A 25,319-nucleotide genomic window follows, 5' to 3' on the forward strand; every position below is an offset into this window, starting at 1 on the left:
TTCAAACAATGCTGTCTCCTACTGTGCATGCTTCAACTCCACATCTTGGTACCAATTGGCAAAGCTGAAAAAATGGGAAGAGCTGACATGGGAAGGGGTGACACAAGAGTTGGTGACAGCAAGAGCCTGCTGGCTGGTGAGGCTGGGCCCGTGTTGAGGCTGCAGATGGAGGAGCTTCTTTTGGAAATGCTGGGTGGTGTCACTGCCAAAAATTTTGAAGGCTGTCTCATATGAGATGAGTCCAGGAAGGGAGTACAGTCAATGGGCACAGGAATCAAAAGTGTGGACGAGTTTCTCATTCCTGGCCTATTTTAATTCAGATCTGAAGCCAGAGTCTGGTAAGGAATATAAAAAATAGATTAATGAAACCTCAGAATTTCAGCTTAGATTAAAATAATATTGCTCAAACATACTCTGGGGAAGAAGGCTTGACAATAGTGAGGATGCCAGCATAGCGTAAGTGTAGCACAATGCAAAATGCTGGCATGTGGTAATTTTAAGAGCCAGAAGTATCTTCTCTTAATCTATCTGAAATGCAAATGCAAAGCCTGCTTTCCCTCTCTGCTCTGTTTTCCTGACAGCCGCTGCGAGGATCCAACCACCAACTTGTCACCACAAAACTATGTCGGTACGTTGGCAGTGCTGAGGCGTTGGTCTCAACCTTCGTGTGCATGTGTGTGAGTTTGCCTTCCACACACAGTCTGCAGGCCAATGTCTGGTTTCTCAGACTGACTCAGTCCTGTTGATAGCCAGCAGGAAGGGAGCCAAGGTTTTGCTCTGAGAACAGGGTGCCTGGCATTCTGCAGCAGGGTTCTGATACTGTGCAGGTCAGTGACAAGCTTTGGTTGTCAGAAAACACACAGGGGTGGTTTAAACAGAACCTTTCCTAACCCTGAGCTTTCCTAAGCTCAGTTCTGTGGAACAGACAAGAACCCCATTTTCACTGTTTAGGTGATCTGTCTCATCAGAACTTCAGGCTAATGCTTAGCTCAGAGTGCCTTCAGGATTCCCTGCAATGAGTGGGGACTACAGATTGTTTGCTGCACTCTTTTCTAGAGAAATAAATATAGCAATCTATTTTATGGAAATGGGATGCAATTCACGCATTATTGAGCTGTAGTGGGTTTTGCTCTTTTAAAAGTCATGGTGAAAACAACAGCCGTCTTACTGACATTTGAAAAATAACAGGGATATTTTCCCTTATCCTTTTGTAGCTACTGAACGCAGTAAACTAGAATACTTCCTCTTGCTTGCAAGGTCTTCTAGCAGCTTCTTGCTCCTCCCTACACCCCCTCTTCTCTCTAGTTTTCCTAATATCTTAGTACATTCTTCACCGGTATAGGAAAATATTCTGGAAACAAAAATCATGATGAATAGGGTGGGGGAGGAAGTAAATAATTGAATTACGTTATGTTTCATTTTAAGCTGCTTTATTTAACAAAACTCCGCAGGCTATGTCATGGCCAACTAAGGCACCTCACAGAATTCATCCCACCAGGGTGCTCTCTGTTAACCTTCTGGCGTGAACTTTCAGAAACAAGATCAGCACACATCTGCAATAACATAATATTCTTGGTACCAACAGTGTTGTACAGAATCACAGAATGGCCAGGGTTGGAAGGCAACTCAAGGACCATGAATCTCCAACCCCCCTGCCACATGCAGGGCCACCAACCTCCTCATTTAATACTAGAACAGGCTGCCCAGGGCCCCATCCAACCTGGCCTCAAACAACTCCAGGGACAGGGCATCACGTCTCACTCTGATAAATCTTCCCCAGTTCCAGTTTTGGAGAACAGCTCCACACCCATTCCTTCATAGCAGCAATGTGCTTGGTGCTCACACAGCCATCCAGCAGATGCTCCATTAGTCGCTCTGCACCAGATGAGGTGGGGTGCAAACCTCTTTGGTGTGCACCCATCACCTGCAACAAGCACTACAGCTAATGGGGTGGTAGGATGATCATGGAGTGAGCGCCATGCACTTAAATAAGAGCTCACAAAATGTGTTTAAACCTCTGTTTGAATCACAGAATCACAAAATTGTAGAGGTTGGAAGGGAACTCTAGAGATCATAGAGCCCAACCCCCAATACTTTGCAGAGTTGCTGTTGGGAAGGAAAGAGCATCAAATGTGACTGCATTTCAGGGTGGATGTGGCCTGGTCCCAACTCCAGCCACAACCTGCACAAGTCATGCCCTGACCTTTGCTGGGTACAGCCTGTAGCTAAATTCCTCCCTGGGGCAAGGCTTGACAGCAAAACCTGAGAAGGGTATTGAAGGGATTTAATTGCATAACTCGCAAGCCTCAGAAGGAGTTGCCCATGTAAGTTCTCAGTGCACTGTGGGAGTATAGGTGTCTCAACATGTGTGATAGGGTATTTCAAAACCAACTGCAGTAATATAAGCAGTAAAGCGCAGACCTTTGTGAAAAACAGCAACAACAACAGAAAAGGAAGTTCTGCATAAAAACAAAAGGCCAAAAGTGAACAAATAAGCTATATGTCAGATGCCATTCAACAGATTATTTAAGCCAAGCTGGAAGATTGAAAGAGCATCCTGGTGTTATTGCATTTCCCATAGCTGTGAGCCCACCCTGACAACTATTTATGAACACCACTCACTTGAGATACTGCAGTAAAACTTTGCTTTTGGCCACAGAGATTACCAGGGTTTTGCAATATTCTGTGAGTCTTTGGTACAACAAAGGACCTCTTTCACAGAGGCAGAGCTAAGCAAGAAGTCACTTTGATACGCCATCACGAGGGAAGGAGCCTGGTACCAGAGAGGCAATGGGACCAGGACATGGTGATGCCTGAAGTCACATTCTGCAAATGGAATGGAGCTGAAGGAAGAAAGCAGCCATCGGAGAGGTAAAACATCAGTCTGGAAGGCACACCAAAGGGCAGGCACATGAGAAACAGAGGTCATGCAAGGAGTCTCAGTGTCTGCAGACTGTGCCAGTGCTGTGGGAGCAATGTGTGTACTACCCCAGGCAGTGCATGTAATTGGCAAATTCAGTTTTGTTCTCTTGGGCATGGAGCCAACTGCTGTTCTGAAGTTGTGGAAAGCAGGGAGTAAGTGGGAAAGTGGGGTTTCCATGCTGCTTATAGACCTAGTTTTGCTGACAATAAGGGAAGTTCATGTTGGGTATTAGGGAAAATTTTGTCTCAGAAAGAGTGGTCAGACACTGGAACAGGCTGCCCAGGGAAATGTTGGAGTCATTGTCCCTGGAGGTGTACAAGAAACAAATAGATGTGATGCTGAAGGACATGGTTAATGAGCACAGTGGGGATGCATTGAGGTTTGCACCAGATGATTTTAGTGGCCTTTTTCAACTGCAATGATTCTATGGTCCTATGATTCTATGATTCAGTGAAACAAGGTGACCTCCAGATTGTCTCTCCCATGACAATGGAGATTGCCTGTCCATCAGCAGGTGGTTGTGAAGCCACTGTTTCTGCTGCACAGCACACTTCTCCAACAGGGCAGTCCTGTGCCTGCTGTGCTATGGCACCCAGTGGGATGGGGCTGGGAGGGAGTGGCTCTTCAGCCTAAGTGAGAGAGGAGTGAAGGAGTTGCCAATTGAAGAATGTAAAACCAATGCTGTAGCTAAAAACAAAGATGATGCTGCAAAAATCACTGTGCTGGTCTCCTTCTTTCCCCTCCTGCCTCCTTCCCTACCTATTACACAGCCTGGATTTCCAGCAAGGCGGCTTTTACTTGCAGCTCCGTCACTTGGCAGAGATGGATTCTCACACGTGCCATGCACAGCCACCTTCCTTTCCCCTGACATGTGCTCTTCACTCCTTGCAGCTCTGTGCCCTGTTACTACTGACAGCCATGCTTACTCCCTCTCCACTGCCCCTCGGCGCTCCCTCCCCAGCCCCACCAGGCTGCATCCCCGCAGACCCACTGCCTGCCTGTGCGGGAGGTGCAGCAGCACTGCTCCCCTGCTGCAGTCCTGCGGGTCTGTGCGCACCGCAGATGTCAAGCTCCTGCCGCGACCCAGCGCTCCATAGGAGGAGCAAATGAGCTGAGACGTCAAGGCAAAAAATTATAGCCATGCGAGCTCTCCCTGTGCTCAGCTGCTGCGAGAGTGCATACATGGCTTGTGTGACAGCAACAGCGCACAGAAGCTGCAGTGAAATGCAGTTAGTAATACAGCTGGGAGACAGACAGCGAGGCAGGCACTGGTCCAGCAACTGAAATGATCCTACCGTGAGCCAGCCCGCAGCGCTTTCAAAAGTGGCTGACTACTGCACAGGAGCTCGTCCTTCTTTGCAATTACTCCAGTTCCCCCGGGTGACTGCAGTGTGTGCTTCGCTTCACTCTTGTTGCTTTTTGTTTGGTTGTGTTGGCACGGGTTTTTTTTCCTGCTGCCTCCTTCTCTCCTCCCGTGTCCTTTTCTCCAGGATGGCGGAAGCAGAGTTGCACAGGGAGAGGCTCCAAGCCATAGCAGTAAGTCGGCTTTGCATTACTTGCTCTTTTGTCTGCTGCCGAGGGAGCCGCAGGAAGGGGGCAATGGGCAGCAGGGTCGCCGCCAAGTTGTGCACTGAGTTCTTCATCGGGGAGCGGTGGTTACTGCCTCCCTGCAGGGTTTGGCTGGGGAAGGGGCTCCGGTGAAGCTCTCTGAGCTGACACGTGCGGGAGAGAAACGCGAGCGCACAGCGGCATGCTTGGAAGATTGATGATGGAGAAGAAAAGAGGGAAGAAGTGGGGAGGAGGGGAGATTGCGGGAGAAAATCCGTGCTCTGCTGAAAAGGGTGTATTCACACAGCTGGAGCTGAGCTGAGCTGATTAAGAAGTTAAACATAATGGATCTACTGCAGGGCGGTTTCTGCTGCAGGAAGCGGTTCTGGTGTTACTAATTTTTAATACCATCAAGTACAAGCGTTGCGTTATCAGAATCGTGTAATTACGTGTTGGATAAGCTGTCGTCCCAGTTCCATAGCTGAATGCATGCTTTTGGGCAAATCGTCTGCAGTTTCGACCTGCCAGGGGAGAGGTCTGAGCAGCGTTTTGCCCCATTTTAGCCAAAACTTTCATTTCCATATCTCACGCCGTCACTCGTAATGAGGAACCGCTGCAGGCTGTGGGCAAGGATGCCCCTGGGGGCCGGGCCCGGCTGCGGGTAACCATATCCCTCGGCATGCAGGCACTGCCAGCTCATCGCCCGGCTCACCGTGGGGCAGCCCCACGTAGCCCACATCACCCGGTCCCGTGGTTCCCGGTTGGCACGGGAGGGCTGCGGCATGCGGCACATCCCGCGTGAGCTGTGGCCATCCATCTCTTGCCACCTCTCCTGCGATCAACAGATGCTACGTGCTGCAGCCGGTAGAGAGCACGGGTGTCCTTTGTAGCTGGAGGCATGGCTGCTGCTGCCGCTACTGCGGTGCTGCTCCGCGCTGTTTGCTTTGCGTCCTCTGCTCTGCTAATGAGCCCATGGAGATGTAAAATAACCAGTTATAAATCAGACAGTTGCGTTTTCTTCTTACCTCTCTGAAATATTCGCTGGAAAAATACCAAATGCTTATCGTGTGCTCCGGGGAAGGGGGATGTGAGGGGGGAATACTGTAAGTGTTTAATATTCAAGCAGCAGGAAGTAGGTAAATTTTTTAGGCTGTTTCAAAGTTCTGTGGCACTGCCAGTTCCCCAGATGAAAGTACTGGGATTGCTCCAGAGCTAACCCTTGTCACTGCCCCAGGTTCTGGGCTCCTGCAGCAATAAATAAGGGAGAGCTGTGCTGCAGAGCAGCTCAGCATATTGCTGCTGTGCATGTTTCTGGAAAACTTCCATCTCCAAATTGAAAAAATAAATAAAAAAAAGGTTTACATTACTGCTGCTTTTCCTGCCTGCATAGCAGTCAGCACCCACTGCCACACCACAAGACATCCCTAGGTGTTGCAGCAGAGTAAGTCAGATGCTCTTCTTCTTGGTGCTTTGCATTTCACACCACTGAGGCCATTGTGGAGATATAATTATTGTCTGGTGTGTTATAGCTTCTTGGAGTAGGCTTACGCTGCTAGGAAAGGACCCTGAGAACCTGGATCTTCATTTTTTCTGTAAATTTCCTCTATGGTTTCTATTTCTATAGCACCTGCTAGGCTGATTGCAAGTAAAATGTGGTATATGTGGTGATATGTGCAATGAATTAAATTGAAAGAATTCAACTTCAGCATCAAAAACATTCTTTCTTATTTCAATCTGAGCATGGGTCTATTAGGTGGCTTATGGCCTACACATCACAGAGCAGCAGGTTTTCCATGCAAGATAATGAGGTGACTTTTCTCCTGCACTTGGGTGGTCACAGGTGTTATTCAAAACACAGATAAGGTTATTTCCAGAGTAAGCTTTGCTCCATCCAGATGAGCCATGTGACATGAGTTTGGTATTTCTTTTCTGCCACTTGGTTGGCAAAAATAAGGTCAGTCATCATAAGCTGCATGTCTTTTCTCTAGAACAAGAGAAAGCTGGCACTGGTGTTCCCTCTAGAGTTATCAGTGGAAAAACAATCTACGCAAGCTGCAGTATTTCATTCAGGTGAGCAAATGCTTGCATCAGTGCTCTGCAATGAATGCTGAACATACAGAGAGAAAAGCTCCTACCACAGTGCTTGGACTGCTGAACACTGCTGCCTGTAGACATTTGCTTGACTTCACAGTTGCCATGGCAGATGGGTTTGTCAGGAAGAGAAGAATAAATTTTAAGTGCCCACCACTGAATACTTAAAGAAAGCAAAATCTAGATATGGAAATGTGAATATTTAGACCAGAAGGCTGACAACTTCCAAAGAGTTGGTTTTGCTCTTTCTTACCCTAACTGCTAACAGTTATAATGTATGCCATTCTGGCACACAGACAGGTGCCATGGGAAGTGGAAAAGAGGGATCTGTCAGGATATTAATCTGAACACTGGTGAACACAGGCCAGCCACTTATTTTGCCAGCAGTGAGTGCTTAACCTCTCTGTGCATTCAGTTTTGGTCTGTAAACCATGAGCTTTGCCAGTGTCTTGGAGAGCTGTTCGAGGTACACGCAGGACTGTGGAGAGCTTGGATGCTATGGTTAATTTATCAGGGGAGGAAACAGCTAAATAAGCCTTTAAAAATAGAAAATGTGGTTTTGGAAAAGAAAAAGAGAGAAAGAGAGGGAATCTTTAAAGAGATATGTTGCTAAAGCCACTGCAAATGTTTAAGCTCTGATTTTCAGACCCTGCTAGTTTTGATTGCAGTCCAGTATGGAAAGTGGAGAGATGCAAAACAGCCACTGGAAATTGGAACTCAGGTCTCTGTTTAGGAAAAACGCAGAAGTACTGTGTTCTGGGAAGGACCTCGATGGCCAGGAGTGGTTGGCTTTCTGATCCCTCTTTCATCAGAGGCCACTTCAAATCTCCCACCTGGGCACCACGTAGTGGCAAATCCTTCTGTCATGCCCCAGCATCCTTACCACTTGTTTTTGAGCCTATCTTCAACCTCAGCATCAGTTGAGTGCCTGCAGGAGGCAAGCAATAGGTTCCAACAAGAAGCTGAAAGCCTTCTTGTCAGTTAGCTTCTGCAGCACACTTCAGTGTGCTCTTCTGCTGAAGACAGGGCGGTGGGTTAAATTTTGAGTGGAAAAGGTGACATTTTTTTCACTTAAAAAAATATGTCTGCATTAAGTAGCTCAAAAGTTTGGCGTGTGAGTGGTGCTGGAGGAAGTCTGCTCAATGGCCAGTCGATTCAGGGGACAGGTGAGCCAAGTGATTGTTATAATTCAGACAAGTAAAATGCATGGCTCTGCAGTTTATACTACAGCCCCATTCTCTCTGACTGCAGATATCACTATCAGACAGTGACCTAATTATAGGCAAGCATTTACACAATGTAAATATTTTCCATAGCTTACATAGCACTCATAAACCTGGGAAGTTGAAGGCACTGAATGTGTGTATCAGTGCATTCAATGTACAAATGTCTGTATGATGCAGCATGTGTATGAATTAAAGGTAATCACTGGAGGCTAAACACCAAGGAGAAAGCCTTCACTAGAGCAACTATCAGCACAGGAGCTAGAGGTGGCATTGAGGTTAGGACTCCACACAGACTCCAGACACAAGGAGGAAATTGCTAAAATGTACTGATTTCTTAGCAAGTAAACCCACTAGTAATAGTGCTCTGCCTTTACCAATGCCCAACTCTACCAGCAAGTGAAATATTAAAGAAAAGTTGTTGCTGACATCCAGGTAGCTGTGTCAAAGATAACTCTTGTCAGTAAAGACTGTTCTTCTCCATCTGTGCAATTACAAGTTTGTTGAACTGGACATAATGTGCTGAAATGTCATCAGATGTTTGATTTAGTACTGCAGTACTCTGTTGTTTAAAAATAGCACTCTCTGAACATGTGGGGTACACCTTAGATGGATTAAGAGCTGGCTAGCTGACAGGTCTTCCAAGGTTGTTGCTAATGAGGGAGACGACTGACGAGGAGTCTTGCTCCTTAGACTAAAGGCAGAAAGCTGACTATTTCTATCTGAATGGATGTTGTGGTGAGATGGGGCTTGGCCTCTTCCCCTGGGTAACAGTGATGGGAAGAGAAGAAATGGGCAGAGGCTGCACCAGCAGAGGTTCAGGTTGAGTTTAAGGAAGATCTCCTTCTTCAAAGCAGTGGTCAGACACTGGAATGTTCTGCCCAGGGAAGTGGTGGGTCACCATCCCTGAAGTTGTTCAAGAAAAGTGTAGATGTGGTACTGAGGGACATGGTTAGTGGACGTGGTAGGAATGGGTTAACATTTGAACCAGATGATCTTTGAAGTCTTTTCCAACATTGATGACTCTGTGATTCCATGATTCGTGAACCCAATTTTCCAGGCTTCAACATGTTCTCTATCCATAGTCTGACATAAAAACAAAATCAAGATTATCATGTGATGATAGCACACAGAATGTGAAGGAGCAAGTAATGGTGAAAAGTTGCCCTTCAGAACAAGTTGGATTATTTGGAAAATGGAATCCTCTTCAAATGAATTCCTTCACACCTGTGCACAGCTGGCGTAAAGGCGGAATGATGCAGGACTGCATCAAGTGCAGGAGAGCGTGGAAAAGGGAGTGGGAGGTACTGTGGGAGATCATTCAGAGGGAATGAAAACAGAATCGTTGTTCAGCCACCAAGATTAGCTTCACACCATTGAAACCAACCCTGGGGCAGACTTAGATGCCTTCCAAAAAGGCTGGTACCTATACCTACAAAATTGCAACAGTTTTTCAACAGCTCTTTGGGAATAGCAATAGAAATTATTTTCTGGAAAGGTATTATCAGTATAGTTATGGTATCACCTCCACTGGTAACCCAAACGACCTATTTTCCTGGGCTGGAACCTCAGCAACTGCAGTACCATAGAATCATATAATTGCATAGAATGATATCATTTGATATCAATAAATCTGAGCACTCTTATTGACAGAATAACAAATATCCTGTCTTCGTTGTTTCTTTTTTCCCTACTCACCTGCAAAATTAAAAGTCCTGACTAGTAGAGCTTCTGTCTGAATTTATATTAACCTAAAACTTCTCCACAATTTGTATATGTTATGCCAGAGGCATAACATGAAAATTGAAATTTCTGGTGTTGAAGATCAAATGGAAAAATGTGGCAAATTCATTTAATCAGTAGTGTATATTTGCAGCAATCACTTAATAATCTAGTTTCTTGTGCCTTCAGAAAGTGATGTTTTAGTCTTTAAATTAAGCACACCATCAAATGCATTTGAATTCAGTTATTTTCAGTCCTGTAGAAAAGCATGCAGAAAGATTAAGAAGGTCAGGCCTTTTCTGCATGGAAAATAAGTGAGTAAGATGAGTAAGTGAGTAAATATGTGAGCTGCAATTTACTGGAGGCTGGCAGAGCAATGGAGAGTTTCACATGTGTTTGTTATGCTCTTGATATCTTTGGTTTTGACACTGTCCAAAATAAAAGAATGGATTGGATGGTCTGACCCAGGGTAATCATCGTATGTAGCTACTGTAGCACATTCCTGGAACTTAATTCGCTTTCCAGAGTTTCAGAAAACACCTTCCAGAAGTTTACTTGAATATAACTGATAAGTAATTTAATCATTTTCCCCTTATTATTCTCTTATTGTCCCATTTGCAATTCTATTTACTGTTCAGATTAATCACAGTTGTTACTCTGCCATCTTGTTCTCTAGAAGGCTTTACATTAGAGTATCTGAAACAAACAAACAAAAAAAACCATTCCTATTTCTATAGCTGTAGCTATACATTGAAGGACACATACAAATTTTGAACTTTCAGCTGAAAAAAAGCATGGAATCATAGAACTGTGGAACGAAAGAATTGCTCAGGTTGGAAAAGACCTTCAAGATCATCAAGTGCAACCACAACCTAACCATACTACTCTAACAACCCTCTGCTAAATCACGTCCCTGAGCACCACATCCAAACAGTTTTTAAACACATCCAGGGATGGTGACTCAGTCACCTCCCTGGGGAGCCTACTGCAGTGCTTAACAGCCCATTATGCATGAGGACTAGTGAGGCCTTGACAGACCTATTGAGAACTGTACAGTGAGGAAGACCTGGTGAGGTTAGGAGAGTGCTAGGAGGCTGCATCCTCCTGTTTCCAGGAGTGTGTTTAGTAAGAGCAAACTAGATTATCATGAACTAAATCAAAATGAGGTCTATCTTGTGAGCACAATATGACCCTGTGAGGTTCCTGTATACCTCAGTGGAAGGCAGTGTGGGAGAGGAAGAGTTAAGTTTGCATTTGCTGCAATATCTCAAGAGAGCTTTGCCTGCACATAGTCCTGCAGTCCTGCCCTGGATTGCAGCAATATCATGAGTCAGCTTCACAGGAGACCTTCCTCAGAGCACTTGTATCTTGTCTTGACTTCTGGAACTTGTGAAACAGAAGGAAATGGTGCACAGTGCTCAAAATGGTATAACCTTTGCTCACTCTATGCCAAAAGCCAGAGAGAAACTTCTATAATGTCTGAAAACTGAACAACGTCTCAGGTTCTATCTGAGTTGTTGCTTTAGAAATGTTTACATGACAGCAAGAGAAGCGGAAATAAGACAAAAAATATTGCTGTCAAGATATCAGTGAAACTTGGAACAAATAGAAACCAGAAACCAACATGCTCTTGAGAAATTTCTAGACAGTCTCCAGACTTACCCAAAATCAACTGTTTAAATTTAGAACAGTTTCCACAGCACATTCCTAGCCCTTAACACATCACCAACATCTCTTGAGCACAGACAAGGAGCTGAGATGCTGGATTTCATTTTGTGCCTTTCAAACAAAGTTTCCCAAAATGAGTCTGAAACAAAATGTTTGTGTTAATTGGGGTGGAGGGTGAGAAAGGGGAGGGGGGAGGGAGAGGAATAGTGTGGTTTTGGTTGAATTTGTGCATGTGTGTGTGTGTATGCATGTGTGTTTGGTGTTTTTTGGTTTTTTTGTTTGTTTGTTTGTTTTTACATAAGTCTTTGTTAAAGTAAAATAGTTAAGAAAGATTTACATTTTTGGGAAATATTGTACAAAGCCCATCTGGACTGTAATTCAACAGAGATGTCACATGCTGTGGTCAGAGTGAAGTAGGCATTTGTTTGAAGTCACAGATGAAACACTGGAGCTTACATGCAGTGTAGAATTGATGTGATTGCAGTGCCATGGGTCTGAGATGATGCACACATGATGCTCAGTCTCTTTTTATAGAATCATAGAATCACTCAGGTTGGAAAGGACCTTCAAGATCATCAAGTCCAACCATGACCTAACCATACTACCCTAACTCTAACAACCCTCCACTACGTCATGTCCCTGAGCACCACATCCAAATGGTTTTTAAACACATCCAAGAATGGTGACTCAACCACCTCCCTGGGGAGCCTCTTCCTGTACTTCACAACCCTTTCTGTTAAGAAGTGTTTCCTGATATCCAACCTAAACTTACCCGAGGCCATTTCCCCTCGTCCTATCACCCGTCACCAGTGAGAAGAGACCAAGCCCTCTCTCACAGCAATCATCTCTCAGGTACTTGAAGAGAGCAGTAAGGTCTCTCCTCAGCCTCCTTTTCCCCAGACTGAACAGACCCAGTTCCTGTTCCCAGTCTCTCCTTGTAGGGCATATTTGCCAATGAAAACACTCTTGCAGGAATCCACTCCTTGTATCTAACTTTCACTTTACAACGAGTTTTACTCTTGTAGAGAATGAAATGCAACCTTCCATTGACCAAATTCTTGTGAAATGCTTTAACTGCAGAGATGGCCAGTCTGTATCATTCATTCATTCAGGAAAGCACAAACCAGTGCACACTCAGTAACCAATGAGCACTCATTGGAATAGTATTATTGAGGTTCTTTGTGCACGGATCTCAAGGAACTTTGCAAAAATTCCAGAGTAATTTTTTACCTCTGGGAAAAAGGAAGCCCAGACAATGGATTTGCTTGTCTGCTTCACTAGCAGAATCAGCAAAGCCATGGCTGCAATCCCAAGCTTCCTTATTTGGATAACATAACACTGAAATATGGTCTCAAATCTTGCCATCTCCCCATTGGCATGTGAGCACATGCTGTGTGTGCTCCAGATCAATGGCATCTTTCAGCAGTTGGATTTGGGAGCATGAGGATGCTATTCCTGCCCTGATCCTATATTTGTTTTGGAGTAGAAAAGTCTTTTCTGCTGCAAATTCTGGGCTGTGCTTCTAAGGGTTAACAGTGATCACTAAGTCCAGTGACAGTGAAATGGTATAGGCTTTTGGCAGTGACACTCCAGACTTATGTAGCTGACATACAGATTGTTACTTTAGCCACAAGGTATGATGCCAGAGGTGTGTAAATTTTATTCCTCTTTACCAACAAAAACAATCAATCTCTGCACAAGAAAAGGCAAACAACCAATGCAGGTTGGGGAGCTCTTTTTGGAAGAAGATGGATGTGCTTTTTTCTAGGAGCTGCTGCTCTTCCCAGACAGTGTGAAACCCCAGCTAGCCAGGGCAGGGCTACTCCTGCTGAGCTTCTCCCCACACCTCTGTTTGGCTCTCTGTGGTCTGTGCTGCAGCAGACCTTGGCACTTCCTTTTTAAACAATCTCTAATCCAGTACGATCCTCTTTTGGAGGCTGATGCAAGAGTCTGGCATCACAGTTGTCAGTAAGTTTGCAGTAACGGCAGAGTAGGGGACTGGATTGTCTCCTGCGCTGGCACTGGTACAGAATTACACTCTTGGATGTGCTGGCAAATACTGGCAGCTCTTTGTGGACAATGTGGTATTTGGGAGTTAAACCGTCATCTATTTTGAATTCTTACCCATGCTGACATAAAAACTAATGCTTGGCTTTTAATCAAGTATTTGTTCTTAATAAATATAAGCATATGCAAAGACTCACTGCCCTTTAGCGATGTGGGCTTGGGTATAAGGCTGATTCATTTTCTGGCATGGTAATATGTATCTTTACAACCATTTCTTCTGGTCGGGATAAATGCTGAATGAAGAATGCACATAAGTCGACCCCAGCATTCTGGAGAAGTCTGTAAACTATTTGAGTTAAGGAAGTAGCTTCTAGACAGCCAGGAAAAAGAAGTTTCTAATTTTTAAAAAGTGAATTGAGAAATTCTGCTAACATCTCTGAACACTAAGTTTTTGTATTAATAAATAGCTGCAAAATAGCAGTTCCTTGTGATAAATGTGTGTTTTTTATTGCTGACGTTCCAAAAAATACAAAATTTAGACTTGAATTCACTTAGGATTACTTATCTGTGAAACAGAGAACTGTTCACATCTTTCATGCTTTTTGTTCATCACAGAATAATAGAACCGTTTGAGTCACAAGGGACTTCAAAGGCCATCCAGTCCAACTCCCTTGCAATGAGCAGGGACACCTGCAGGTCCATCAGCTCAGAGACACCGCTTGAGTGTCTCCAGGGATGGGGCATTCACCTCCTCACTGGGCAACTTGTGCCAGTGCCTCACCATGTTTATTGTCAAAATCTTCTTCCTTATATCCAATCTAAATCTCCCCTTTTAGTTTGAAGCCATATCTCAGTGTTCTAACACATCAGACCCTGCTAAGGAGTCTGTTATCAGTTATCAGTTTCCTGATCTACCAAAGAATAATAACATCAGAATTTGAGTGTTCTGTTAATGTTTATATCCTCATCACTTCACATCATGCTGAGCAAAGGTTATGATTAGCTTAACCTAACAGTGAACAATGCCCATCTCCTCCTCTGTGTATCTCTCAGTAATTCACAGGGCTCTACGTCCCACACAGCACTTGGCCCAGAATCAGTAATTTCCAGACTAGGTGACTCTTTAAATTAATGGCAACCTTTTTTCAGACATTTGAAACAGTGTAATAATATTATAATTTATAGAAAGGGAGACAAGGTTTATTTTAAAGATTATTCCACTGCTAGTAAAGATTAGATGGAGAGCTCTGCTGAGCTGACGAAAGTTATCGGGAAACTCCTGTCAAAACTCTTTCAGGAGTCTCAAGTTATTTGGAAGAATTCCCTTCTGCATTTGGCCACTTTCTGTAGGGAGAGTACGACAGCATCCTTCTTTGCCTGCGGACACACCATCCCTGGAAACAGTCCTAAAAAAAAAAGTGTAACAAACTGGGTGGTTGGTCAAAGTACCAACAGCTTCAGTTTCTGCTTGGTTTTAGTTTGTGATATGTTGTGACAAACTACACCCTCTTGGAAACATAAGAGAACAGAGATTATGCACAACCTCTGTTCCTTTGAAAACACACGTACCTTCATCTTGTGGTGAAATAATTTCATTTTGTGTTGGTGTGGATGAAACTGACCAGGCAATTGCGTGTCTGTCAGATGTGGCTGGTTGTAAGGCTGTAAGATCCAAAAAGATTATGTGACAGCTTACCAGCTGTTGCTATCTGCATGGATTGGAGAGCATTTTAACTTGATGACATCCACATGGACACAAATGGCATCAGGCTGTTTGTGACCCTGATGAGCTCACCAGGCACAAAGCCACACCTGCACAGCTTGCTTCATGACTCATCTTGTTGGCTGCAAGTGGAGAAACCTGTACAGGAAGCCTGTACCAACCACGGCCCCTCCAGGACTGACCTTCCTTCAGCATTTGATGGGTTTTGTGGGCTTGAATCAGACATTGTAGCACAGTTGTTATACCTGTAACCTGGATTTGGTTTGAAGTAACTGTAGAGTCAAAAAGAGTACTGACAGGTTACCTGCTTTCTTCACTTCCTTTAAAACAAAGAATTCTTAGCACTCAGCACTAACTAATTTCTGGACAGCAGTTCTGAAGGAAGGATGAGAGGGCTACAGTGGGGCATTTCTCAGCAGTCTGACATGCTGTGGAAGAGGTAGCCAGGCTGGTGTGTATGAACAGAACCATTGCTCACGAGGCACAACAAGATATGCTTTGCTTAGACCAGCTCTTCATGTTAGTCTTCAAGGAAGGCTTTCTAAATAGAAAGTTCCAGAGTGTCAGAAACAACCAGAAAAAAATAGAAAATCCTTTCAATGGCAGAGGGATTATAACTAAGATGAACTTTATGGTCCCTTCTGAACCAAGCCACTCAGTGATTCTGTAGTTCTACAGCTCTATGAAATGGATGTTAAAGGAGAGGTAGAAGTCAGAGTTGTTTGATGTGATGAAGAAAATTACTTCTTTAAATGTTCCAAATGCTCTCCATGTTCCTCCTACAGTGAGTTACCAGGATTTTTGTTTCCTTTCAGATGTCGTTCAGTCACTCAATCATAAGGAGCCTACATATCAAGCGTGCTTCTGCAATCAGTCTGTTTGCTTGCCATGCCAAGCACAGGGCTTCCTTGAGAGCTGGCAGCTGAGATGTGCATACTTGTAGACCCAGGAGAACAGTTTAATCCAACCACAGTGATAGAAGTCTGAAGCTTTATTGGTTTACTTTGCAGTTTTGGCAGAATAAGGGTATGGGTAATCAGTCACTGGAGATCTGAATGTTACTAATACAATTGTGTCTGTACCCTTTCTGATGTACTGATGTAGACTCTGATCTACTGATGTAGATTTCTGATGTAGACTCTTTTCCTGCTGTAGGATCCTGCCCTGTTTCCTATCAAATTAATAGGAAGTTTCATATTGATTTCAGTGGCAAGCTGGAGCAGACCCATATAAATCCCATAAGTGTTTGTGCTATTTCTGACTCCTGAGCAGCACCCGATATGAGCTGTTCTACAGATCTAGGTCAGATTTCCCCAGACAGCCAATAACAAGTCTCAAAATAAATACAGAAAACGAAATTCATCCTTCCTCAGAATCTGGGAGTTGGATAAGTTACCACTTGCCATGAACTCCTATTAGCAGTGCATTTACATGGTGGGGAAGTGGCTAAAATCACCCATATGAAATCCAGACTTGTGTGTGAAAAACAGTACAAGATTTCAAATACCACTTGTTCTCATTCATCCTCATGCTTTTATAGCACAAATACAATTTTTTTGAATTTGGGTCTCTTAGCAGCCATTGCTCTTGTCTTCATCTCTTGTACATCATCAAGAGCCTGGATTTTTAATAGTTTTTAGCAGATTAAACTTCCCCTGCCTTCCACTCATCTTACTGAGCTTTATTTGGAAAAAAAATAAAATAAAATAAAATAAAATAAAATAAAATAAAATAAAATAAAATAAAATAAAATAAAATAGAAAATGAAGAATTAAAAAGAACAGGAGGGATTTTCAGTTCCAGGGAATTCCTGTTTGTGGTTTCTCTGCTAATTCTGAGAGGTGTGAAACTATGAAGGCTGAATTTTTTATGCTTTTGCTAAAAATCAAAGGGAATAAGACACACTATCAAGCAGCATAAGATAGTGATGGCAGAAGCAAATGAAGGCAATGCTGTCACAACATTTCACTGTTCTTCTTTTTGTCCTACTTAGCTTGCTGTTCAATTGCCTTTGCAAATCAACGTGAAACTTTGGAGAAGATCCCTCAGAAGCATTTGGGATCTAGAAAGGAATTGGTCGTAAACTATAGCTGTTTCTTTAAAGAACTGTCGAAGGCTCTTGGAAAGCTCAGCTTCAGGAATACTGATAACAAGCTTCTCCAGATTGGCCTGTATATACAGGAAACATTTAAGTGTGCTTTCTGGAAGGGCAACAGGCACTCTACTTCTATGTTTTAAGAAGTGAACACCATATCTAAGGAAGTAGCCAGAGAGAGCTTTCGCTGTTGATTGGGTGTTAGTATTACATTGCATTTGAAGTAGTTTCTATTTTTATTAACAGCATTTTTTAACTTAATAAAATCCCATGTTAGCCATGAACAATGAGTAGCTGGTTTTCTTGTGAAAATATTTCTGAAGCATTACATGTTTTATTACGTGGTCCAGAGATACGGAGTAATTAGAAAAGTGAAAAGATGCCAGAGCTAGTGCCAACCTTTTGTTTTATTGTAGGAGAAGCTACCTCCAGAATCTTAAACTATTTAGTCTAGTTTGGCTGGTGATTTTACAGATTAACTCCTTTTTAAACCATTTTAGCTCCCCTAAAAATAATACAAAGTCCACAATCTTTTTGACTAAATAAAAAAGGCAATATTGTTTGTTTGTTTGTTTGTTTTTGTCCAAGTGCTGGGATTACTTCATGTGAAATGCATCACTTTCTGAAAGTGATTAGTGTAAATGTCATCCACAAATTCAAGATGTATTGTCTTTCAAAGATCACCATAAATGCATTTCCTCTACGAAATATTTGAGATGTTTTCCTTGGCTAAAAGGCACAGAGGATAATTAGGACATGATATACATGATATACAAAGTGCATACATCCGTACAGAGCTGCACATAAAAGTTTTGATCTCCTAGGTATGCAAAACAAGTCCTCATTATGGCTAATCAGGTATTTATTGAGATGGGTGTTCACCAGAAATCAAAGATAATAAAAGCAAGATGGCAACTTGCTCCAGGTTCAGCACAGAGCAGTAAGGATGAGAACAGCTGCCTCTGCACAGTGCTGTGGTGTATGGCATCCATTAGCTCTCCATACAACTCAAAAGTACATGCCAAGGAGTCTTAGCAAACTCAGTGTGAAGCCTCAAATTCCATTTCAGAAAGGAGTTCATGGAGTTGTTCACTGCTTGTTCATATTTCTGGGTTCAGATATTGTCTGCAAAGTTCCCACCATCCAAATCCCATATTTTACCTACAGAAATATATATTTTTCCTATAGTTAACAAAATTTTTTACAGAATGTCACAGACTATGAGTTCATTTTTATTTTCACTTCCTCTGGTGAGGACTAGCTCTTTCCCTATCTTTTTTTCCTGATATATAATAAGTAAGACCAAAATTGCCAAAAGCATCTACTAACTCTAAATGCTCAGCAGAAGACATTTTACAGTCCTGTAACTTTCAGAAAATACATTGAGTTGTGTTGCTTCATATGTATCGAAAATACCTCTCCAACTGGTGTAAAAGAAATAGTGAAACTTCAGTGCATCTGGCTTTTGCATCTGTCAGACATTCAAAATGAATCTGCATTGAGGCAAATCAGGTGTTTATTGAAATGCTTTAGCTCTAGGAGAGTTGGAGTATCCTATAGGGAGAAGCTAAGCTTTTTCCTGAAGCAGCTAACAAGTGGGGCATTGAAATACAACACCCACTTTGTGACAGGGAAAATTGCACTTACCCTTTTAAACATTAATTGCATCATTGGTCTTTATGCTTTTAAAGTTCAAGAAATTTTATTTGTTGTTTTCCTCTCTCATAAAACATAGATAAAAGAAAGGAGAGAAATGAAATCTGCTCACTAGGTTGGAATACAGAACAAGCCATTGGATTTCACAGCACTGACAATTCAAAAAGAATGAAATCATCTTAAAACATTGCTAATTCCACTTAAATTGCAACCCCATCCTTTCCTATAAAATGCAGATTGTGACAGCTACTGATGCACAGCAGTGATGCAAAAACTGTGTGCCTTATGTCTGTAATGCTTTGAAGGTGGGAAAAGAAACCCATGTGCTTCCCAGAGGTTCATTACTCTGCCTCCCGCAGTCCATGAAACTTGATGTTCCAAGGGAGGCAAAGCAAGAAGCTGCGTTCTGTACCTTCTGAGAGATTTCAGGGTGGTCTTCTTTATATTTAGGCAATGGAGAGGAGGAATCCTTACATCACTTACAATCCTGACATCACTGATGTCATCAGAGCAGTGGCAGCAGAGGTCTATGTCCTATTGTACTAGCCAAACAGCAAACTCATGCAGTGTCACCAACCAGAAGAGTAGAGACCAGAGGGAGAGCAGGAAGGTGAGAGAGGTGAAGGCAGAGAGAAGTGAAATGATTTACCCATGGACATTCAATGAGTAATGGGTCGTTAGACTCTCATTTTACCAAGCTGCACTCTGAACCCTGCAGTTGGTGACCACATTAACTGCTCAAAGGCTCCCACCTTAATTCCCACAATCCAGTGATCAATTTCTACTAGGAATGCAGAAGGACCTCAGGTGAGCTGAGGGTCTTGCCTTACCTAGCTACCTTCTTCCCAAGCACACTGACTGTGTAGTGCTGCATATCTACTGTGAATAACTCATGCCTCATCCTTATTGCTAGTTCTGGAGGCACAATAAGAATATCCTTTCAGCAGAGGAGGAAGTACAAGCTGTTTTTTTCCTAGGGCATGACAGCTTGCACTTCTTTCTCTGCTGTAACTCCACCTATATACATATATTTGTTTCTCTTCCATGTCAGAGACTGCTCCAGAGATATTGCCATAGGGCAAATATTAACACTTAGATTGAAAAAAAAAAAAAAAAAAAAAAAAAAATTTATGATTTGATATAAAATGACTTTAGGAAAGAGAAGCTGAGATGGAAATATTCTTAGCTGTACAGAGCTGTTCTGTCCAACGTATTACAAATCACATAACTGTGGCATGTATTTATATATAAACCCTGGCAGAGGAATGGATCATTTTTGTCTCTACCTTTCAAGCTGTGATCTTGGACAAGTGTTGGGAAATTCTGAGTTTTTTAAAGCCGTTAAGATTCAGAGAAGAGAGCCAAAAAGGTGTGAGGATTGGTGCCAGTTTCCTACTATGCCTCTTGGAAGGAGGGCTGTTCCACAGCTGCCAATTATCAGAACTGTCAGCCAGCTAGTTTCTCAATAAAGATGCATCCTCACAGCAAGCAATGTGAGGCACCATGATAAAGGCAACCCATGTGTTAATGTGTGTATCTTCTCTGAATGCCAGTTTCTCAGCACAGGACTTCAGGAAATATCATTACATCATACTCCATCTTGTCAAAAGCTATGTAAGATTTATCAGAAAAGATATTTTTTTTTCCATACTTCTTTCTGTAACAGGGATTTCCTTGTAAATGTGAGAGTAGTATTATTTCCATTCTCACTGAATGCTGCATGTTGTAAAAGGCATGCCAGTCCATCAGCAAAAGTAATTCTAAGCCTTCTAACTTCCAATTAGCCTGTGCAGGTTTAAATTTTCACCCCTACTCTGCCTGCCAGTGTAAAGCATCAGATGTTAAACAATCTGTGCCTGTGACTGAACTTGTGTCTGCCTCCTTTAATGTCTTGTTTCTTTATCAAATTGATGTCACTGGATTGTAGAAGCTGGAGGGAATCTCAGGAGATTATCCAGTCCAATCCTCCTGCTAAGGCAGGGTCCCTAGAATAGATTGCAGAGGAGTTTCTCCAGAAAAAGAGAATCCACGATCTTTCTGAGCATCCTGTTTCAGTGCTCCACAACCCTCAAAGAAGTTTTCCCTGATCAAATAATTTAGTATACTTCTTTACCTCTGGCACTGCGTACCTTAAAGTTAAGCAATGGAGCGAGACCATGTTGTGCTCCTGCAGGGTAACTGGGCATAATGGAGGCAGGCAAAGTTTTCTCTTGTAAGCATTGCCTGACAGTTCAGTGTATCAGAATTTGCATGGCAGTCATGGACCAAACTGAAGCTGCATTGAAAGCACTTTTGTAGTAAGGTACACTCAGCAAAGGTTAATGTATTATGGAAAAGTCTGTTGGTAGTACTGTGCCACCGTTGTCCTAAATGTTTTCTCAGTGCCCTTGATAAAAAAAAATAAGTGAGCTTGTACAGCTGTTGGCTCATCCTCCATGTGCTTGTTCTTACACATCTTTAATATCACTCATTACTGTGTGTCATGTTTCTTTTCTTCCCCCTCACCATCAACTTTGCTTACAGTTTTTCTCCAGAAAGAAAATTCTTGGACAGATTTCCAGAAAGACTAGAATAGATAATACAGCAGTGAGGGGTTACATTAAAAATGTACCCTGAAAATACCGTCTCCGTTGTCACCCTCCCTCCATTATCTTTTCTGTGTGTGGTGAGTTATATTTTCATAACATGCTTCTAAATATAGTGGATGTGTCTGCAATAAATGGCTGGTGGGTGGATCCCATCTGTTTGTCACACTATAGGAAAGCATTTTAGAAATGTAAAGGGAAAGAAAGTCATAATTGTGCAAGTCCTTACAACCACCCCAGTCTCTCTTTTTCTCATCCAGTTTGATGCCTATCTGTACAAAAGTCTCAACTGAATTTAAACTCTTCTCCCAGATCTTTTTTTCACCCAGAACTTAACTCATACCCACTTCTGAAACTAACTCTGCCTTTCAGTTTTTTGCTCAAAAAGGGTAGAGACAATATATCCTTCTTGTTCTGACTTTTCTTTCCTGTGGTCCAGTCTCTTTGGATCGCTGTGGTTCTAGAGGATCAGCTTTGAGATACAGTGTACATGGGAGCTATCTGCCCCAATTACCAGCTACATCTTTTATCACATCACAATTTACAATAAATTACTCCAGAGGGAATTCTTGGCAAAATCACTGTTACAATCATAAATACTAAAGCAGATCATGGCTATTGAAAGTGAAAAGGGACCCTTTACAGGAACTACTGTCTTCTTGACCCTCAGACTGTAGAATGATGAAAGGTTTTGTAAGAAATGCTACAGACAGTTGAAAACGAAGCCACATAGATCCAAGCAAAAGTTAAGTTTTAATTTGCATTCAGTCACTTTCTTGGCAGCTCTATTGCCTGAAACTTATCAGCCTTGCTTCCTGATGACAATGTGTTACTGACATCTCAAATTGGTGGCAAAGATATTACTGATTTAGAAAATATGCTCTCATCCACTGGAAATGATCTGTTGTTTGATGCACAGCATCACCACAACCTGGGGTAGCCAGGGGGATGACCAAGCTGGCAACAGGGTGTTCATCCTCACTGGCTGGTATGGAAGAACTTGGCTTTTTGTTGAGTCCATAATGAGGTGGAGATCTGACTTGTAAAATTCAGGCAGTAAGGAAAGCTACCAAATTTTATGTACTATTTTTTATTCTATTTTTGCTCTTGCATCACACTTCTACCTTTTCCTTACATTCTTAAGAACTCAACTTTCTATTTTATGTGAAAGCTGAGATTCCCATGCAGTCACTTAACTCTGTAGCTGAGGTTTTAAGAAAAATAGGAGATGTTGTGAAACTCACTAGAAAATCACAAGAGCTGCCAAAATAGAACTAGCTGTGGTGCAGTTTGATGTTTCTCCTGTGTACAGCCCAAAATGGCATTCAAGGCTTTTACTAGTAACTCTGCAGAGTGTGACACCTCCTTCCAGCTTTAGTTAGGGACCAGAAGCTTGCACTGTGAGGCCTAACTCAGAAGAAATGCAAAGTTGAGATGGAGATCCGCCAGCTACAATTGACGGATTTCTTTCATGACAAACATCCTTTAAAAATACCTTTTGTGAGAAAAACCTCCAGAATTTAATTACAGCAGCAATGGGGGTTACATACATCCAAACATTCTCCGTATAGAAATCTGGAAGCTGATGTAAAAGAATCCTAAATTTTGTTTCTTCTTCCAGGGCATCTTTGTATCACTATAGTGCAAGTGGTGATATTTAGCAATGATATAAGTCTTTATTTTCTTGCAATGATTAAAAAAGTTTCTTAAATTCCTTTCTCACTCCCATCAAATAAATGTTGTCAATAACTCTGGTTTTAAAAATGAACAGTGCCCTAATAGGCTAATACATCCACATCCTGCTCCAATCTCCAGTTTACCATCCCATAGCTGACTGAAAGCAAAATTTCTTCTCAAATTATTGATTTAGCATTTAAATATGACCTTGATTGCACTCTGTCTTGGAAAATAGCTGTTTCATGCCACATTGCAAACAACACTCTTTGTGGGACTCTGCGCATATCCACCTACAATATAGAAGAACTGGATGTACACTAGTTTCCTACAACAAATTAGACAGCTTTTTGTTTGCAAAGAGCTACCTGTGAATTCCATTTACATATTGGGCAGGGAGAATTTTTGCTATCTGGCTTAATAATAGGTTATCCTTCTCTGTGACACACCATCTGAACCCCCCCTCCTTTGCTATAATCAGCATGTTTTAAGCAATAGAATAATAGAATCATAGAATCACTTAGGGTGGAAAAGACCTTCAAGATCATCAAGTCCAACCATGACCTAACCATACTACCCTAACTTTAACAACCCTCCACTACGTCATGTCCCTGAGCGCCACATCCAAACGGTTTTTAAACACATCCAAGAATGGTGACTCAACCACCTCCCTGGGGAGCCTCTTCCTGTACTTCACAACCCTTTCTGTTAAGAAGTGTTTCCTGATATCCAACCTAAACTTACCCGAGGCCATTTCCCCTCGTCCTATCACCTGTCACCAGAGAGAAAAGACCAAGCCCTCTCTCACAGCAATCATCTCTCAGGTACTTGAAGAGAGCAGTAAGGTCTCCTGGCATAAGCCAGGAGCATGCACTTGCAGCCTGGAAGGCCAACTGTATGTTGGGCTGCATTAACAGAGAAGTGATAGCAGGGAGAGAGAGGGGTCTGTCTCCTTCTGCTCTGCCCTCATGAGGCCCCACCTGCAGCACTGCATTCAGGCCTGGGACCCCAGCACAAGAAGAATGTGGAGCTGTTGGATTGGGTCCAGAGGATGGCCATGAAGATGATCATAGGGATGGAGTGCCTTTCCTATGAAGAAAGACAGAGGGAGCATAGCTTATTCAGCTTGAAGAAGAGAAGGCTCTGGGGAGACCCCATTGTGACCTTCCAATACTTGAAGGAAACTTTCAGCAGGAGAGAGGCTGACTTTTTACATGATCTAATAGTAATGGGACCAGGGTGAGAGGCTTTGAACTAAAGAAGAGAACACATAGATTAGATGTTAAAAACAAGCTCTTTACTTAGAAAATAGTGGGGTCCTAACACAGCTGCCCAGAGAAGCTGTGGGTGCCCCATCCCTGCAGATGCTCAAGAACAAGCTGGATGGGGCCCTGGACAACCTGAGCTGGTGAATGGAAGCCCATAGCAGGGGTTTGGTGCTGAATGGCCTCTGAAGTCTTTTCCAACCCAACCATTCCATGATTCCATGATTCCATGATTCTGTGATTCTGTGACTTAGCTTAATGGGATTCTGGGAAAGCTCACAACACTCTCTGTGAGAAATTTTGGACAGCTGGGTAACTGCTGTTATGTGTAGTATCTTCAGCATGATAAACAGTTAGAGACAGCCTAAAAAACCTTTGGCAATGCCTCTCCTATTTTTCAGGCTGGCTGCCTGCACAGAGGTAGAGTGGGCTTCCCTTTGAATAAAAGTCCTCATAGTGCCAGTGGAAGAGCTTGATGAATGCCAGCTGGCTCTTGGCTGAGGTCTCATGCATCATCAACCTTTTATGAGCATCTATTCACAACTATTACTATTCTCTGTAATTCCTAGCATGGCATTTCTGCAGGTATCAAAGACTTTTGCCACTTTATAAGCTCTGGCACGGAGGTCTCGCGGAGCCCTAGGAGCTACAGAATCACACCACCATGTGTGGCAAGCTGAGACATGGTGCTGAGAAAATGTTTCAGCTTGACTGGAAACTCTAGTCCATGACGGGGACTGAGACATCATGGCACAGGGAAGGATATAACAAACAACATACAGTTCACTGAATTTGACTGTTCTGGGTTGTTTGTGTGTGTGTGTGTGTGTTGATCCAGTTAGGTCACTGCCTTTCACAGATGGCTGATGGGTTTAGAAGCTACCACAAGAAAGTCTTTATTAGGAATACTCAAACAGCAAAGTTGTCTATCAGAAAACAAAAGAGGAAGATGCTTCCTCCTCTGAGGAATGAGATGAGTATATAGAGATGAATATACAGAAGACAAGGTTTTCTAGTTGGGTGGGAAAAATGACTGCTATTTGTTCTTTCTCGGAATCTATAGTGTAGTGAATGAGTTATTATCTTCACCTCCTTTTATTATTCTGTACAGCTGTGGAAAAAGACTGTACAATTGATTT

At 42.7% G+C, this 25,319-nt stretch overlaps 1 protein-coding gene across 4 annotated transcripts in view; it reads left to right on the top strand.

Annotated features, from left to right (window-relative positions):
* Window positions 1-4,064: 4,064 nt before the first annotated feature.
* PALM2AKAP2 (PALM2 and AKAP2 fusion) overlaps window positions 4,065-25,319 on the top strand; it is a 249,014-nt gene continuing 227,759 nt past the window's right edge. For 3 of the 4 annotated variants that reach the window (XM_052701322.1, XM_052701324.1, XM_052701325.1), the window contains exon 1: window positions 4,065-4,459. In XM_052701322.1, coding sequence (XP_052557282.1) covers window positions 4,415-4,459 — 45 coding nt within the window. In that variant the 5' untranslated portion in view covers window positions 4,065-4,414. The remainder of the gene's footprint in view (window positions 4,460-25,319) is intronic. The other variant, XM_052701323.1, reaches the window with a different exon arrangement.

This window comes from Tympanuchus pallidicinctus, unplaced genomic scaffold, assembly GCF_026119805.1.
Source record: "Tympanuchus pallidicinctus isolate F22 unplaced genomic scaffold, pur_lepc_1.0 scaffold4, whole genome shotgun sequence".
In the NCBI taxonomy this organism is placed as follows: domain Eukaryota; kingdom Metazoa; phylum Chordata; class Aves; order Galliformes; family Phasianidae; genus Tympanuchus; species Tympanuchus pallidicinctus.